The sequence below is a fragment of the Macaca mulatta genome, chromosome 6 (assembly GCF_049350105.2).
Source record: "Macaca mulatta isolate MMU2019108-1 chromosome 6, T2T-MMU8v2.0, whole genome shotgun sequence".
Taxonomy (NCBI): Eukaryota; Metazoa; Chordata; class Mammalia; order Primates; family Cercopithecidae; genus Macaca; species Macaca mulatta.
In genome coordinates this window covers 186,383,897-186,401,217 of record NC_133411.1, presented here as the reverse complement: position 1 = coordinate 186,401,217, position 17,321 = coordinate 186,383,897, and the positions used below count along the sequence as shown (strand labels likewise).

At 52.8% G+C, this 17,321-nt stretch overlaps 1 protein-coding gene across 3 annotated transcripts; it reads left to right on the top strand.

Moving 5' to 3' along the window:
• The first annotated feature begins 1,543 nt into the window (after positions 1-1,543).
• Positions 1,544-17,184, top strand: F12 (coagulation factor XII). Of its 3 annotated transcripts, XM_028849951.2 has the most exons (16): positions 1,580-1,647; positions 8,565-8,901; positions 9,265-9,322; positions 9,615-9,748; positions 13,281-13,380; positions 13,533-13,603; positions 13,906-14,016; positions 14,155-14,286; positions 14,426-14,530; positions 14,676-14,841; positions 14,927-15,144; positions 15,250-15,481; positions 15,721-15,857; positions 15,941-16,084; positions 16,627-16,775; positions 16,866-17,184. In XM_028849951.2, the coding sequence occupies exons 4-16, from the start codon at positions 9,730-9,732 to the stop codon at positions 17,031-17,033; spliced, it is 1,752 nt and encodes a 583-aa protein (XP_028705784.1). In that variant the 5' UTR covers positions 1,580-1,647; positions 8,565-8,901; positions 9,265-9,322; positions 9,615-9,729; the 3' UTR covers positions 17,034-17,184. The 3 variants fall into 3 exon arrangements, with proteins under 3 accessions (XP_028705785.1, XP_001089771.2, XP_028705784.1); XM_028849952.2 differs by lacking the exon at positions 9,615-9,748 and having other exon boundaries at positions 1,544-1,647; positions 15,958-16,084; XM_001089771.5 differs by lacking the exon at positions 9,615-9,748 and having other exon boundaries at positions 1,544-1,647.
• Positions 17,185-17,321: the final 137 nt, after the last annotated feature.

The following is a 17,321-nucleotide window of genomic DNA, read 5'->3' as shown; positions in this document are numbered from 1 at the left end:
TGTCCAATATGGTAGCGCCTAGTCACATGTGACTACTTAAATTAATTAAATTTGGCTGGGTTCTGTGGCTCATGCCTGTAATCCCAGCACTTTGGGAGGGCGAGGCGGGTGGATCATCTGAAGTCAGGAGTTCAAGACCAGCCTGGCCAACATGGTGAAACCCGTTTTTACTAAAAATGCAAAAATTAGCCAGGTGTGGTGGCAGGCACCTGTAATCCCAGCTACTTGGGAGGCTGAGGCAGGAGAATCACTTGAACCTGGGAGGTGGAGGCTTCAGTAAGCTGAGATTGCTCCATTGCACTCCAGCCTGGACAACAAGAGTGAAACTCCCTCTCTCTCTCTCTCTCTCTCTCTCTCTCTCTCTCTCTCTCTCTCCATATATATACATATAAAATCAAGGCCAGGCGCAGTGTCTCATGCCTCTAATCCCAGCACTTTGGAAGGCAGGAGAAGGATCATTTGAAGGCAGGAAGAGGATTACTCCCGAAACAGGAAGAGGATCACTTGAACCCAGGAGTTCAAGACCAGACAGGGGAGCAAAGTGAGACTCCATTTAAAAAAAAAAAAAAAAAAAAAAAAGCTCAGCGTGGTGGCTCATCCCTGTAATCCCAACACTTTGGGAGGCCGAAGCTAGTAGTTCACTTGAGCCCAGGAGTTCAAGACCAGCCTAGGCAACACAGCAAAACTCTGTCTCTACAAAAACTACAAGCCAAGCATGATGGCTCAAGCCTGTAGTCCCAGCTGCTCAGGAGACTGAAGTGAGAAGATGGCTTGAGCCTAATAGGTTGAGGCTGCAGTGAGCTATGATGGCACAACTGCACCCCAGCCTGGGCGACAGACTGAGACCCTGTCTCTCAAAACTAACAACAAAAAAACCAAACTTCAGTTCCTCAGTAACAATGGCCCCATTTCAAACATTTCAAGTGCTCAATAGCCCTGTGTAATCAGTGGCTACTGTATTAGACAACAGAGACAGAGAGCACATCCATGATCACAGAAAGTTCTCAGATGGCACTGGTCTGGAAGAAAGAATGGCTTTTACTTGTGTAAAGACTCTATCTTGGCCGGAGGCGGTGGCTTATGCCTGTAATCCCAGCACTTCAGGAGGCCGAGGTGGGTGGATCACCTGAGGTCAGGAGTTTGAGACCAGCCTGACCAACATGGTGAAACCCCCATCTCTACTAAAAATGCAAAAAAATTAGCTGGTATGGTGGCACACATCTGTAATCCCAGCTACCTGGGCAGGTAAGCCCAGCTGTAGAAAGACAGAAGCCAGGGCAAGGGGACAGTGCCTTTCTGCTCTGGTCTAAAGGAGTTGGTGGAAGACAGGCAGATGTGCAAGAAGATCTGGGGACAAGTGTGCAGAAATTAGAGAGAAAAATGTATCCACATTGGAAAGTTTCTTTGTACACTTCTATGGACTGAGCTCCAACCACATGCCAGGTTCTGCCTTTTCACATGCAATCCCATTCAAACACCTCAACAAGTCTATCAGACAGCATGAGTGCCCATCCCTCCCTACAGAGGTGTGGCAATGCAGATTGAGACAGGCCAAGCTTAGCCGTCATCACACTGCAGGGCGGTGGCCAAGGTGGGAGTGGAAGGCTTCCTGACTCAAGTCCAGAGCTTCCCTACCTTGCTTCTAAGGTCGGTATTTTCCTGTCCTTTAAACTATTGACTTACCCATCACAATCACATGAAGGGTTTGTTTTGCTTTGTTTTGTTTTAGGAACTTCCTGGTAACAGTGCATGAACTCTGGCAGCATAAGTTAGGACTTTTGGTTGAAACTAAAAGTGGCTTAGGCAAAAAAAGGAATTTTGGGGTTCAAGTAACAGAAAAGCATAGGGGGTGGTTCTGACTTCAAACGTTTCTGGATGCTGAGTCTCAAATGGTGTCATTCAAAATCTGTCTTTTTCTTTTCTTTTTTTTCTTTTTTTTTGAGATGGAGTCTCACTCTGTTGCCAGGCCAGAGTGCAGTGGCGCGATCTCAGCTCACTGCAACCTCCACCTCCCTGGTTCAAGCAATTCTCCTGCCTCAACCTCCCGAGTAGCTGGGACTACAGTTGCATGCCACCACGCCTGGCTATATATATATATATATATATATATATATATATATATATATATATAATAGTAGAGACGGGGTTTCACCATGTTGGCCAGGATGGTCTCGATCTCTTGACCTCGTGATCTAGCTGCCTCAGCCTCCAAAAGTGCTGGGATTACAGGTGTGAGCCACCATGCCCGGCCCAAAATCTCTCTCTTCATACCGTGGCTCTGCTCTTTATTTTTTTTTGAGACGGAGTCTTACTCTGTTGCCAGGCTGGAATGCAGTGATACAATCTCAGCTCACTGCAGCCTCTGCCTCCCAGGTTCAAGCAATTCTCCTGCCTCAGCCTACCAGGTAGCTGGGATTACAGGCACGCCACCACACCCAGCTAATTTTTTTGTATTTTTAGTAGAGGCAGGGTTTCACCATGGTGGCCAGGCTGGTTTCGAACTCCTGACCTCAGATAATCCATCCACCTCAGCCTCCCAAAGTGCTGGGATTACAGGCGTGAGCCACCGTGCCCAGCGTCCATACTCTGTCTCTGCTTTTAATCTTTATTATCTTTATTCTCAGGTAGGTTCTCCTTTTGAGATGTTAAAGATGGCTGCCAGCAGCTCCAGGCTCATTTGCTAGGAATGTGGCAACCTCCATGGAAAGAGAACGCCTCTAGCTTTATAATTCCAGCAAAAATCCTGGGGCTGCCTCTCACTGGTTTGATGTGGGTTAGGTGTTCTTTTTTTTTTTTTTTTTTTCTTTGAGATAGGGTCTGGCTCTGTCGTCCAGGCTAGAGTGCAGTGGTGCCATCTTGGCTCACTGCAACCTCTGCCTCCTGGGCTCAAGCCATCATCCCACCTCAGCCTCCTAGGTAGCTAGGACCACAGGCGTGTGCCACCACACCCAGCTAATTCAGGTGTTCATTTTGAACTAACCGCTGAAGACAGGCAGAGGTGGTGTTCTGATTGGCCAGGTCTAGATCAAATGCCCACTCCACCCTCAGCCAAGGGATGGGGTAGGCTTTATTTTATGTATATTGACGCAGAGTGGGGAGGAGCGATTCCCCAAAGAAACACTGAAGGCCATTTCTAGAAGCAGGGAGAATGAATGGTAAACAGGAAATGATAGACGTCCATCACTGGCTCTCAAATTGTGTTTCACAGCTGTAGCCACCTTGAATTTTCTGGAAGTCAAAGAAGAGGCAGTAGAAATTGAGAGAGATGGAGAGATTTGAGAAATATTCAAATATTCAAATATTTGAAAAATATGGTGCAGTGACTCATACCTGTAATCCCAGTACTTTGGGAAGCTGAGGTTGAGGAGATAGCTTGTGCCCAGGAGTTTGAGACCAGCCTGGGGAACATAGTGACACCTCACCTCTACAAAAAATTTAAAAATTAGCTGGGTGTGGTGGTGCACACCTGTATGCCAGCTACTTGGTAGGCTGAGGTGGGAGAATCGCTTAGAGCCTGGGACGTTAAGCCTGCAGTGAGCCATGATCATGCCACTGCACTCTAGCCTGAGCAACAGAGTGACACCCTGCCTCAAAAAATAAAAAAGAAAGAAAAGAAAAAAATATATATATTTATATATATTTGAGACAGAGTCTCACTCTGTCAGCCAGGCTGGAGTGCAGTGGCACGAACTTGGCTCACTGCAAGCTCCGCCTTCTAGGTTCACACCATTCTCCTGCCTCAGCCTCCTGAATAGCTGGGACTACAGGCGACCGCCACCTGGCCCGGTTAATTTTTTGTATTTTTAGTAGAGACGGGGTTTCACTGTGTTAGCCAGGCTGGTCTCGATCTCCTGATCTTGTGATCTGCCCACCTTGGCCTCCCAAAGTGCTGGGATTACAGGCGTGAGCCACTGCGCCCGGCCAATAAAGTAGCCTTTCACCACCACAACTGGGGAGGCATGATCACAAAATGAAACTGGGAGGGGAAGAGGAAGGGAGATGGATGTTGAACATCCAAATGCCCATTAATGTCCACCTCACGCCTCATCTCACACTCCCTACAAGGCTCCCTATGCTCACTACATTCCCCATTTGACATGCTGCATTCAGGCTTCTGTGCAGTTGTATTACTCACTCTGCCTCAAACCCCTGCTTGGGGTGAAGACTTGTTCAAAAGGCGCCTTCCATTTAGAGGAACAGCTGCCTTCTCCCCGAGAGGAAGGAGCCAATGTGGGAGTGGCCTTAGGGCCAGGGTCTATACTCAGGTGCAACCAAGAATTGACAGAGCCGGCCGGGCGCAGTGGCTCACGCCTGTAATCCCAGCACTTTGGGAGGCCGGGGCGGGCGGATCACGAGGTCAGGAGATCGAGACCATCCTGGCTAACACGATGAAACCCCGTCTCTACTAAAAATGCAAAAATTAGCCGGGCGTGGTGGCGGGCGCCTGTAGTCCCAGCCACTCGGGAGGCTGAGGCAGGAGAATGGCACGAACCCGGGAGGCGGAGCTTGCAGTGAGCCGAGATCGCACCACTGCACTCCAGCCTGGGCGACAGAGGGAGACTCTTGTCTCAAAAAAAAAAAAAAAAAAAGAATTGACAGAGCCAGGCATGGTGGCATGCACCTGTAATCCCAGCTACTCAGGAGGCTGAGGCGAGAGGATCACTTGCGCCCAGGATTTGCAGGCCAGCCTGGGCAACTTAGTAAGACCCTGTCTCTTTAAAACAACAACAAAAAAAAGGTGACAAAGGTGCTTTCACTTTAATGACTCGTCAACATATCTAATAGTTTCACTTTCATCATGGAGTTAACAGCTGTCACATCAATGACTTTGAAACCAGTGGTTGGAAGGATGCCCCTCCTCTCCTGCCCTCCTCTTTCTGCATTTCTGTTCCAAGAAGTCTTCCGCAGCCTGCCTGTCTTCCAGCAGAATTAATACATTGCTACGTTCTGTTTTCATTTCCCATAAATTACTTATGGGATAACTTAGGACTCTAACTGAAAGTGACAGAAGTCCACTCAAATTGGTTTTATTGGCTCATATAACTGAGAAGTCTTTTTTTTTTTTTTTTTTTTTTTTGAGATACAGTCTCACTCTGTTTCCCAAGCTGGAGTGCAGTGGCACAATCATAGCTCACAGCATTCTGGACCTCTGGGCTCAAGCAATCCTCCTGCCTCAGCCTCACAAGTAGCTGAAAGTACAGGCACGTGCCACCACGCCTGGCTAATGTTAAATTTTTTTGGAGAGTTGGGATCTCACTATGTTGCCTACATCAGTCTTGAACTCCTGGGCTCAAGTGATCCTCAAGTGATTCCCAGCCCCGCAGAATGTTCGGATTACAGGCATGAGCCGCTGTGCCTGGCCATAACTGACCAAGTCTTAAGGATACTTCTAGTTTTAGGATCTAGGCTGTCAAAGTCATGAGAAATCAGTCCATCAGTATTAGTTCTCAAATGTTGTATAACAAATCACCCTAACTTGTGGCTTAAAGCAACAACATTTAATGATGATTTATCACAGTTTCTGATGGTTGGTTTTGCCTTGAGGTCTTTCACAAGATTGCAAGCCAAATATCAGTCAGGGCTGCAGTATCCACTTCCAAGGCAGCTTATTCATGTGGCTGTCAAATTGGCACTGGCAGTCAGCAGGGCGCTTTACCTTCTCCCTACATGGGCTTCTCTGCAGGGCTGCATGCGTGTCCTTAGAGTGTAGTGGCTGGCTTCCTTCAGAGTGAGCAATCCAAGAGACTGAGGCAGAAACTGCAATGTCTTTTATGACCTGGGTTTGGAAGTCCAACACCCTCACTTCTGCCATATTCTTTTTTTTTTTTTTTTTTTTTTGGTAGACAGTCTCTGTCGCCCAGGCTGGAGTGCAATGGTGCAATCTCTGCTCACTACAACTTCCGCCTCCTGGGTTCAAGTGATTCTCCTGCCTCAGCCTCCCGGGTAGCTGGGATTACAGGCACGTGCCGCTACGCCCAGCTAATTCTTGTATTTTTCAGAGACGGGGTTTGGCCAACATGTTGGCCAGGCCAGTCTTGAACTCCTGACCTCAAGTGATCCGCCTCCTTGGCATCCCAAAGTGCTGGGATTACAGGCGTGAGCCACTGCACCCAGCCACTTCTGTCATATTCTAAAGGACACACTGAACAGCCCTAACTCAATGTGGGAGGACACTATACAAAGGCATGAATCCTAGGTGGTGAAGATCAATGGGGACTGTCTTTGAGGCCGTCTGCCACAGCATCCCTCCATCTTTTCTGCCCTGTTTGCTCTGCTTTTCCTATGTGTAGGCTTCATTCTCAAACAGGCCCTCCCTAGACAGTGACAAAGGTGATCATCAACGTGTTCAGACCCACATGCTCTGTGCTTAGTAACCCCAGTGCAACTTTTTTGCTTTCCCAAAAGTTCTGGCAAAAGTTCTAAACTAGCACTTTAATTGGCCTAAGTTGTGTATATGCTTATCTCTGAACCAATCACTGTGGAGTAGAGATGTCATGCTCTGATTGGCCAGACCTAGGTCCATGCCATGCCCTGAATGGCCAGACCTAGGCCACACCCATAGCCCTAGTTCTGAGGGTAGAGCTGGCAGCACTAGAGCCCGTGGAAGAAGTAAGAGAGGAGTCATTGTTAAAGGAAAAATCAAAGTGTCATTACCGAACCAGGACAGATACTGGGCAGCACATGTGCACCCCATCTTCTCTTGTGTTCCAGCTGCACATCTTAGTGCCCCTTGGTTTAGCACTTTTCTCATGAAATCATTTGCTTTCTTGCCTCACTTCCTGTGGTTGGTAGAATGCTAATATGGCCCCAAGATCTCTACCCCGATGCTTGCACACTTCCCAGTTATTCTGTTAAACACGAATGTAGATGCTTCTGTGAAAGAATTTTGCATATGTAATTAAAGTCCCAAATTGACCTTAAAATAAGGAGAATGGCAGCGCTAGGTGCGCTGGCTCACGCCTGTAATCCCAGCGCTTTGGGAGGCTAACGCGGGCGGACTACGAGGTCAGGAGATCGAGACCATCCTGGCTAACACAGTGAAACTCTGTCTCTACTAAAAATACAAAAAATTAGCCCGGCGTGGTCGTGGACACTTGTATTCCCAGCTACTCGGGAGGCTGAGGCAGGAGAATGGCGTGAACCCTGGAGGCAGAGCTTGCAGTGAGCTGAGATCGTGCCATGCACTCCAGCCTGGGGGACAGAGCCAGACTGTCTAAAAAAAAAAAAAAAAAAAAAAAAAAAGACAATGACTTTGGTGGGCCTGACCTAATCAAGTGAGGTTTTTTGGTTTGTTTTTGTTTCTGTTTTTTTTTTGAGACGGAGTCTCACTCTGTCACCCAGGCTGGAGTGCAGTGGCATGACCTAGGCTCACTGCAAGCTCCACCTCCTGGGCTCACATCATTCTCCTGCCTCAGCCTCCCGAGTAGCTGGGACTACAGGCGCCCGCCACCACGCCAGGCTAATTTTTTGTATTTTTAGTAGAGACGGGGTTTTGCCATGTTAGCCAGGATGGTCTCGATCTCCTGACCTTGTGATCCGCCCACCTTGGCCTCCCAAAGTGTTAGGATTACAGGCGTGAGCCACCGGGCCCCGCCATGTGTCTCCTTTTAAGAACTCACCTGGGCCGGGCACGATGGCTCAGGCCTGTAATCCCAGCACTTTGGGAGGCCAAGGTGGGCAAATAACGGTCAGGAGATCCAGACCATCCTGGCTAACACGGTGAAACTCCATCTTTGCTAAAAATACAAAAAATTAGCTGGGCGTGGTGGCATGTGCCTGTAGTCCCAGCTACCCGAGAGACTGAGGCAGAAGAATGGCGTGAACCCGGGAGGCAGAGCTTGCAGTGAGCTGAGATGGCGCCACTGCACTCTAGCCTGGGCGACAGAGTGAAACTCCATCTCAAAAAAAAAAAAAAAAAAGGAGACACATGACCAGAAATACAGGCCTCAGGGAGCCGAGGATAGCCCCTGGCTGACAGCCTGCAAGGAAGTAGGGACCCCATTCCTGCAACCATAAGGAACTGAATTCTGCAGACAACCTGAATGAGCTTGGAAGTGAATCTTCCCCGTATGGGATTTTTAAACTACGGAGTTGTGAATTAGTAAGTGGGTACTGGCCGGGCACAGTGGCTCACGCCTGTAATCCTAGCACTTTGGGAGGTCGAGGAGAGTGGATCACCTGAGGACAGGAGTTCGAGACCAGCCTGGACAACATGATGAAACCCTGTGTCTACTAAAAATACAAAAATGAGCTGGGCATGGTGGTGGTTGCCTGTAATCCCAGCTACTTGGGAGGCTGAGGCAGGAGAATCGCTTGAACCCGGGAGGCAGAGGCTGCAGTGAGCCAAGATCGTGCCATTTCACTCCAGCTGAGCAACAAGAGTGAAACTCTGTCTCAAAAAAAGAAAATTAAAAAAAAAATTGAAAATGGGCATTGTTGTAAGCTGCTGAGTTTATGGCAATTTGTTACATGACAATAGAAAACGAACACACTTCGCAGTGGACTCCAAGATGCCCGTGAAAGGGAGCTTCTCTTTGATCTCCTTAACCTCCTCATCTCCACAGGACCCAGAGCACAAGAACGTCCCTTCTCCTGCTTCTAGTCCTACCGTCTAGAAAAGAGAGGAGGAGCCCAGCTCTTCATCATTCCACCCCCACCCACTAACTCCCAACTTCCTGGCCCTCAGCAGGTGACCAAGGAAGTCAGTCCACTTGGCTTTCCATAAACAGCCTGTGCCCCACCAGGCTCAGGGGGGCAGCTTGACCAATCCCTATTTCCAAGACCTTTGGCCAACCCTATTGATCTGGACTCCTGGGCAGACAGTTGGACCAACGGACAGACGCCATGAGGGCTCTGCTGCTCCTGGGGTTCCTGCTGGTGAGCCTGGAGTCAACACTTTCGGTGAGTGCTGTGGGAACCAGGATTGTCCCAGGATGGTCCTGGGGTGGGGGCGGTCGCTATCACAGCCATGGTCTCTGCTCATGACCTGTGGGTTCAGGTGACTAGGAGGCCTATGTGGAAAGGTGAGGCCAGCCCCGAAGGCCCAGGCAGAGGAGACAGACAACCAGACTGGGTGGATACAAGGGCACAGCCTACATTTCTGGGGGAGATGGGCCTTAAGAAGACAATGGGAGGAGGTAGAAAGGGTTGGGTCTTGGGAGGAAATCTCTGCATTTCTGGGCTGTGAGAGGAAGCTGCAGACTAGCAACAGATCGGTGGCAGGCTATGACTTCTAGGCAGTTCCCTGCCTTCTCTCCCTTGTAGATTCCACCTTGGAAAGCGCCCAAGGAGCATAAGTACAAAGCTGAAGAGCACACAGTCGGTAAGTGGCTCCTCCTCCTGAGAACCCTTGGGTGGGGATGTGTATGGTGCAGCATGTGCAGTCTCAAGACAATCTAGTCTTGTGCCTACTTGGTGCTAGGTCTTATGCCCATGGGCACCAGAGTGATCGTGAGCTGTGTGATCCTTGAGGGCAGGGCATAACTGTGTCTAAGTGCCCACGAGCCTGGCTCAGAGCAGGTGCTTGAGATATGTGCTGCTGGTGCCATCACACCTGGGATCCTGCCAGCCTTCCTCAGTTTCCCCAGCTTTTCCCCTTCTTTTCCTTTCACCAGTATGTCTCATGGGCATGAATCATGCCACACAGAGGCCAGGACCTTCAATGGGCAAGGAAGGATCAAGAGCTGGTCTCTGGCATTCGAATGCCTCTGAATCCCAGCTTTATCACTTATGAGCTGGGTGACTCTGGGTGAGAATCAAATCTGAGTTCTCTAAGCTTCAATTTCCCCTTCTGCGAAACCAGGTTGATAATAGTAAACCTCTTAGGGTTGTTGAGAAGGAAAACCCATGTAAGGCATTCAGCCCATCACCTGAATGGAATGGTGCATGGGAATGGTGCATGGAAATGCTTTAAAAATATTAGCTTTTATTGGCCGGGCGCGGTGGCTCAAGCCTGTAATCCCAGCACTTTGGGAGGCTGAGGCGGGTGGATCACGAGGTCAGGAGATCGAGACCATCCTGGCTAACATTGTGAAACCCCGTCTCTACTAAAAATACAAAAAACTAGCCCGGCATGGTGGCGGGCGCCTGTAGTCCCAGCTACTCGGAGGCTGAGGCGGGAGAATGGCGTGAACCCAGGAGGCGGAGCTTGCAGTGAGCCGAGATCGCGCCACTGCACTCCAGCCTGGGCGACAGAGCGAGACTCCGTCTCAAAAAAAAAAAAAAATTAGCTTTTATTATTAAACTACCTTTTAGATGAGGGGTACCTGCCATTTCCCCCTTCCTCAAGCCCTGCCATAGCTCCTCATTGCTTTCATTCTTCCAGACACTAAATTACCTAGAGGTCAGGCATGGTGGCTCATGCCTGTAATCCCAGCACTTTGGGAGGCCAAGGCGGGTGGATCACGAGGTCAGGAGTTCGAGACTGGTCTGGCCAACATGGTGAAACGCTGTCTCTACTAAAAGTACAAAAATTAGCCAGGCATGGTGGCATGTGCCTGTAGTCCCAGCTACTTGGGAGGCTGAGGCAGGAGAATTGCTTGAACCCAGGAGGATGAAGGTTGCAGTGAATGAAGATCACACCATTGCACTCCAGCTTGGGCAAACAGAGCAAGAGTCTGTCAAAGTGCTGGGCAACAGAGCAAGACACTGTCTCAAAAAAAAAGAAAATTTACCTAGAGCATGCCACATAGCAGGGCCTGTGAACCAGACAGACCCTAACCTGGTGGGCCTGACTTGGTGGGGTTGAGTCCCTAAGCATGGCATTGAGGCCCAGCTCATTCCAACCCTGGACTCCCTCAGCCTCCTCTCTTCACCCAACACCCAAAAGTTTCTCCTCCCTCTTGCCTTACCCAACCTTGGTGCCCTATGCTTGCCTAATGCCCTGCCTAGTGTCCCCCTCCTCTCTGTCCGTCCATCCCATTTGCATCTTTTTTTTTTTTTTTTTTTTTTTGGGATGGAGTCTTGCTCTGTCCCCTAGGCTGGAGTGTAATGGCGCCATCTTGGCCCATTGCAATCTCCACCTTCTGGGTTCAAGCAGTTTTCTGCCTCAGCCTCCCAAGTAGCTGGGATTACAGGAATGCACCTTCATGCTCAGCTAATTTTTGTATTTTTTAGTGGAGATGAGGTTTCACCATGTCGGCCAGGCTGGTCTCAAACTCCTGCCCTCAGGTGATCCACCCACCTCAGCCTCCCAAAGTGCCGGGATTACAGGCATGAGCCACCGCGCCCAGCCGCCATTTGCATCTTATAGGTTCATCTCAGATCCATTTCCATTTACTGTCCTGGTTCTGGTTTGGTACTTGGCAAGTGCACTTTGCCTTTAACAAAATAGTGGCAGAAGCTTATTAAGCAGGTACTATGTGCCAGACACTGCTCAGCATTTCACGGCATTATCTCATGAAGCCTCACGACAATTCCTCTGAAGAAGACACAGGCAATTCTCATTATTCGCGGTGATTATGTTCTGTAAAATCACAGTGAACATTGAACTGGCAAACAGTATTAGGTTCCTGTGAGCTTCTGATCACAACATTTTCATCAACCAACAGTATATAATCTCGTTTTATGTGTGATTCTGTTTAAAGACGTTTTATTTAATATATGTGTTGCTGATTCATCAATGCTAAGCTGATGGCACTATAGCTCACACCTGAATGAAGTGGATCTAACACATGCTTTCTCCCTAAGGTAGCCTTCTTGTGCTTAGGAACTATACAACTCTTTTTTTTTTTTTTTTTTTTTTTTTTTGTGATGGAGTCTCGCTCTGTCGCCCGGGTTGGAGTGCAGTGGCCGGATCTCAGCTCACTGCAAGCTCCGCCTCCCGGGTTTACGCCATTCTCCTGCCTCAGCCTCCGGAGTAGCTGGGACTACAGGCGCCCGCCACCTCGCCCGGCTAGTTTTTTGTATTTCTTACTAGAGACGGGGTTTCACCGGATTAGCCAGGATGGTCTCGACCTCCTGACCTCGTGATCCGCCTGTCTCGGCCTCCCAAAGTGCTGGGATTACAGGCTTGAGCCACCGCGCCCGGCCTTTTTTTTTTTTTTTTGAGACGGAGTCTGGCTCTGTCACCCAGGCTGGAGTGCGGTGGCCGGATCTCAGCTCACTGCAAGCTCCGCCTCCCGGGTTTACGCCATTCTCCTGCCTCAGCCTCCCGAGTAGCTGGGACTACAGGCGCCCGCCACCTCACCCGGCTAGTTTTTAGTAGAGACGGGGTTTCACCGTGTTACCCAGGATGGTCTTGATCTCCTGACCTCGTGATCCGCCCGTCTCGGCCTCCCAAAGTGCTGGGATTACAGGCTTGAGCCACCGCGCCCGGCCACGGAACTATACAACTCTTAAGCAGGAGGCTCAGGGGCCATTTCCAAAAGCAATCCCCAGCAAAAGCACAAAGTGTGAAAAACGTTGTGCTAAGTAGATTGAAAAGGACACTCGTTCAATACGACAGCTGAAACAAAAGCAGCAGTGTGACGCCTTGTTGAACCTTAACTGGGAGTGTGCAAATTTTTTACTGCTCTGTGCATGTCCACAAATGGCCACGAAAGCATTTCAAGTATTGACTTGGGAGTTACAAATAAAATTTAGCAAGTAGGCATGTTCTCAAATATAGAACCAGAAAATAATGAGGATCAACTGTAGTATTATTACTGCCATTTTTCAGATAAGGAAACCAAGGCTCAGAGTGGTTAACACTGACTTCAACGTTCAACAAGTATTATTAAGTGCCTGCTTTGTGACAAGTGCTCTTCCTGGCCTTGGGACTGCAGACTTACCCAAGGTCACGCAGCTAGCAGGTGGTGGAGTCAGTCTACTCCAGCTGTCTGAGTCCTAAACCCAACTTTTTTTTTTTTTTTTTTGAGACAGAGTCTCTCTCTGTCACCCAGGCTGGAGTGCAGTGGCGTGATCTCAGCTCACTGCAAGCTCCGCCTCCTGGGTTCACGCCATTCTCTTGCCTCAGCCTCCCAAGTAGCTAGGACTACAGGCACCCACCACCATGCCTGGCTAATTTTTTTGTATTTTTAGTAGAGACGGGGTTTCACCGTGTTAGCCGGGATGGTCTCAATCTCCTGACCTCATGATCCGCCTGCCGCGGCCTCCCAAAGTGCTGGGATTACAGGCTTGAGCCACCGCGCCCGGCTCTGAACCCAACTTTTAAAGCAGAAAGTGTTTTCAATGCACAGCGGCCTTTTGGAGGGTCTGTCCTTTCCCAACCAGACCCTGAGGGGCAGTGCCTGCACAGTTGAGTACAGGGGAAGTCCTCAGGGAATGTGTTGTCCCTGCAGTTCTCACTGTCACCGGGGAGCCCTGCCACTTCCCCTTCCAGTACCACCGGCGGCTGTACCACAAATGTACCCACAAGGGCCGGCCAGGCCCTCAGACCTGGTAAGACTACGCAGAGGAGTTGGAGCAGGGGCCTGGGAGACATGGGCCCTGGCTGTCCTTCTAAGGAACTCTGCTCAGAGAGAGGGGGCTGTGATAGGGGAGGGTGGGCCAGGCCCCTGGGCAGAGCAGGGAAGTCTTGTCTCTTTCTACAGGTGTGCTACCACCCCTAACTTTGATGAGGACCAGCGATGGGGATACTGTGTGGAGCCCAAGAAAGTGAAAGGTGCTACACACAGCCTCTGGGGTGGCCCGGGGCTCTCTCCTCCTGCCTCATTACTCTCCTGGTATCACCAGACCCCACACACCTGGGATTCTGGGCCCAGCCCCTTCTCTCCCTCCACAATACCCTTTGGAAGTCCAGAGGGAGAGTTCTGGGAAGGAGTGGTCCCATTTTGCAGGTGGGTAAACTAAGCCTTGGAAACTTGGAGTATCAAGGTCACAAGGCAAGTAGGTTCAAGTAGGGCGTTGGCCCCCAACTGTCTGACTCAGCTCCCTGCTCTTCCTCCCACCGTGTCCATCTCTCAGACCACTGCAGTAAACACAGCCCCTGCCAGAAAGGGGGGACCTGTGTGAACACGCTGAGTGGCACCCACTGTCTCTGTCCACAACACCTCACTGGGAACCACTGCCAGAGAGGTGAGGAGACGCTGAGGACCCGGGCGGGGGTGCTGGGGGACAGGGGCAACCCTGGGCCTGCAGAAGAGGTCGCTGGATACCAGGAGACTTGGCATGGTCCTAGACTCTCCTGAGACAACTGTCCCTCTTTGTCCTCAGAGAAGTGCTTTGAGCCTCAGCTTCTCCGGTTTTTCCACGAGAATGAGATATGGTATAGATCTGAGCAAGCAGCTGTGGCCAGATGCCAGTGCAAGGGTCCTGATGCCCACTGCCAGCGGCTGGCCAGCCAGGGTGAGCAGATGGTTGGGAACGGGCCAGGGAGGAGTGTCAGGAAGACAGGCTGGCAGGAGGCCGGGTGGCGTGCCGGGAAGGACAGCTCTCTGGGGGGCTCTTTAGGCCCAGGGGTGGCTCACTGCGTTCCCTCCCCAAGCCTGCCGCACCAACCCGTGCCTCCATGGGGGTCGCTGCCTAGAGGTGGAGGGCCACCGCCTGTGCCACTGCCCCGTGGGCTACACCGGACCCTTCTGCGACTTGGGTGAGTGAGGGTCTGGAGGAAGCAGAAGGCCAGCCCCCAGGTGGGACGGACTTGCCAGGGAGGAGGAGGGAGAGTGCAGAAAGCGGATGAGAGGGCGGCAGGAGAGCCCAGCCCTGGCTGCCCAGGGAGCCCCCTCTCTCCCCAGACACCAAGGCGAGCTGCTATGATGGCCGCGGGCTCAGCTACCGCGGCCTGGCCAGGACCACGCTCTCGGGTGCGCCCTGTCAGCCGTGGACCTCGGAGGCCACCTACTGGAACGTGACGGCCGAGCAAGCGCGGAACTGGGGACTGGGCGGCCACGCCTTCTGCCGGTGCGCCGCGTGGGGCTGGGTGACCCCTCCGCCCGAGGGCCCCGGGCTCCCGGCGCTCTAACGGCGCCCCCTCGTGTGGCTACAGGAACCCGGACAACGACATCCGCCCGTGGTGCTTCGTGCTGATCGGCGACAGGCTAAGCTGGGAGTACTGCGACGTGGCACAGTGCCAGGCCCCAACCCAGGCGGCGCCTCCGACGCCGGTGTCCCCTGGGCTTCATGTCCCACTCATGCCCCCGCAGCCGGCACCGCCGAAGCTTCAGCCCACGACCCGGACCCCGCCTCAGTCCCAGACCCCGGGAGGTTAGGAAGCGGGGGGAAGGAGGAGCCGAGAGGGCTCTGGGCGGCGAGCTAGATTCCGGCCGGCGGGCCGCGGGCTCCGCGTCCTCAGCCCCGGCTCCTCCACAGCCTTGCCAGTGAAGCAGGAGCAGCCGCCTCGCCTGACCCGGAACGGCTCAGTGAGCTGCGGGCAGCGGCTCCGCAAGAGTCTGTCTTCGATGACCCGCGTCGTTGGCGGGCTGGTGGCGCTACGCGGGGCGCACCCCTACATCGCCGCGCTGTACTGGGGCCACAGTTTCTGCGCCGGCAGCCTCATCGCCCCCTGCTGGGTGCTGACGGCCGCCCACTGCCTGCAGGACCGGCGAGTACCTGCCCGCCCAGCGCCGCCCCAGGGACCGCGGCTCCTCCGTCTCCCAGCGCTGCTTCCACGCTGCACCCGAACCCGTGCCCTACCTTCTCCCGCCCCACCCTTCTTTCCACGCCCCTCCAGAGCTCCCGGGGAGGAATCTGGAACACGAGATGGGGTTCGGGAGCAGGGGGCTTCCCCAGAACGCTTGTGGCCAGGTCTGAGCGTTCTGCCTCTCCCCTACCCGCCCGCAGGCCGGCACCCGAGGATCTGACGGTAGTACTCGGCCAGGAACGCCATAACCACAGCTGTGAACAGTGCCAGACTCTGGCCGTGCGCTCCTACCGCTTGCACGAGGCCTTCTCGCCCGACAGCTACCAGCACGACCTGGGTGCGTGGGGGCGCCGCGCGGGGACGGGAAGAGAGGATGGGCCCCCGGCATCCCCGCCTCACGCTCCTCTCGGCCCGGGTTAGCTCTGTTGCGCCTTCAGGAGGATGCGGACGGCAGCTGCGCGCTCCTGTCGCCTTACGTTCAGCCGGTGTGCCTGCCAAGCGGCGCCGCGCGACCCTCCGAGCCCGCGCTCTGCCAGGTGGCTGGCTGGGGCCACCAGTTCGAGGGTAGGCACAACTGCTAGGGGCAGGGTAGGAGAGGAGGCCTTTGATCACTGGGTTAGGCAGGAGAAGCCCGCGACTGTGTTATCATTCCGGGTGCCTACAGAATGGGTGGCGCTGACCTGATGGGTTGTGAGAATGTGTAGGGCCACCCAGGGCCTGGGATTCACTGCTGGGATCCCCCAAATCTCCTGGGGATACAGGGATAATCGAACTTGCTCTTGGTTTCCTCTGGGCGCCGGGCTTCTAAGTCCAACTATGACGCTGACCCCGCGCTCCGGGCTAGTGTGGGAGCCACGTTCTGCGACTCTGGATGGGTGGTGGGGGTGGGGTTTCTGTTTCCGCCCCGCCCATTCAAATCCTGGCTCTTCCCTGGACCTCAGCTTCCTTGCCTATGAAATTGAATTAATGGCATCTCCTCCCCCTCGGGCTTGCTGCAAGAGAGGAAGGGCATGAGTGGGTTTAGCAGCGCCTGGCGCAGCTTCGTCCATCGTCCGGGCGGTGAGCGTTGTCAGATGGGGTGTGAAGAAGGCGCTCGGTGTTCGCAGGGGCGGAGGAATATTCCAGCTTCCTGCAGGAGGCGCAGGTACCCTTCCTCTCCCTGGAGAGCTGCTCAGCACCGGAGGTGCACGGAGCTTCCATCCTCCCCGGCATGCTCTGCGCAGGGTTCCTCGAGGGCGGCACCGATGCATGCCAGGTGAGCCCTTAGCCCGGTTGGCGCCCTTCCCCGAGGCCGTCAGGCACAAATCCCAGGTCCACAGCACTGAGCTGCGTGTTTCCGACCCAGGGTGATTCCGGAGGCCCGCTGGTGTGTGAGGACCAAGCCGCAGAGCGCCGGCTCACCCTGCAAGGCATCATCAGCTGGGGATCGGGCTGTGGTGACCGCAACAAGCCAGGCGTCTACACCGATGTGGCCTACTACCTGGCCTGGATCCGGGAGCACACCGCTTCCTGATTGCTCAGGGACTCATCTTTCCCTCCTCGGTGATTCCGCAGTGGGAGACTGGCTGGGGCATGGAAGGCAAAATTGTGTCCCATTCCCCCAATGCGGCCAGCTCCGCGCCAGGATGGCGCAGGAACTCAATAAACTGCTTTGAAAATGCTGAGAAGGAAAGCTCTTTTCTTCATGGGTCCCGCCGGGAGATGCCAAGACAGAAAAGCGATTTACAGCTTCTCCACAGCTCTCAGAGAACAAGGTCTATGAGATCTTAACGTGCAAAATCTAGATGCCGGTCCAGCTAAT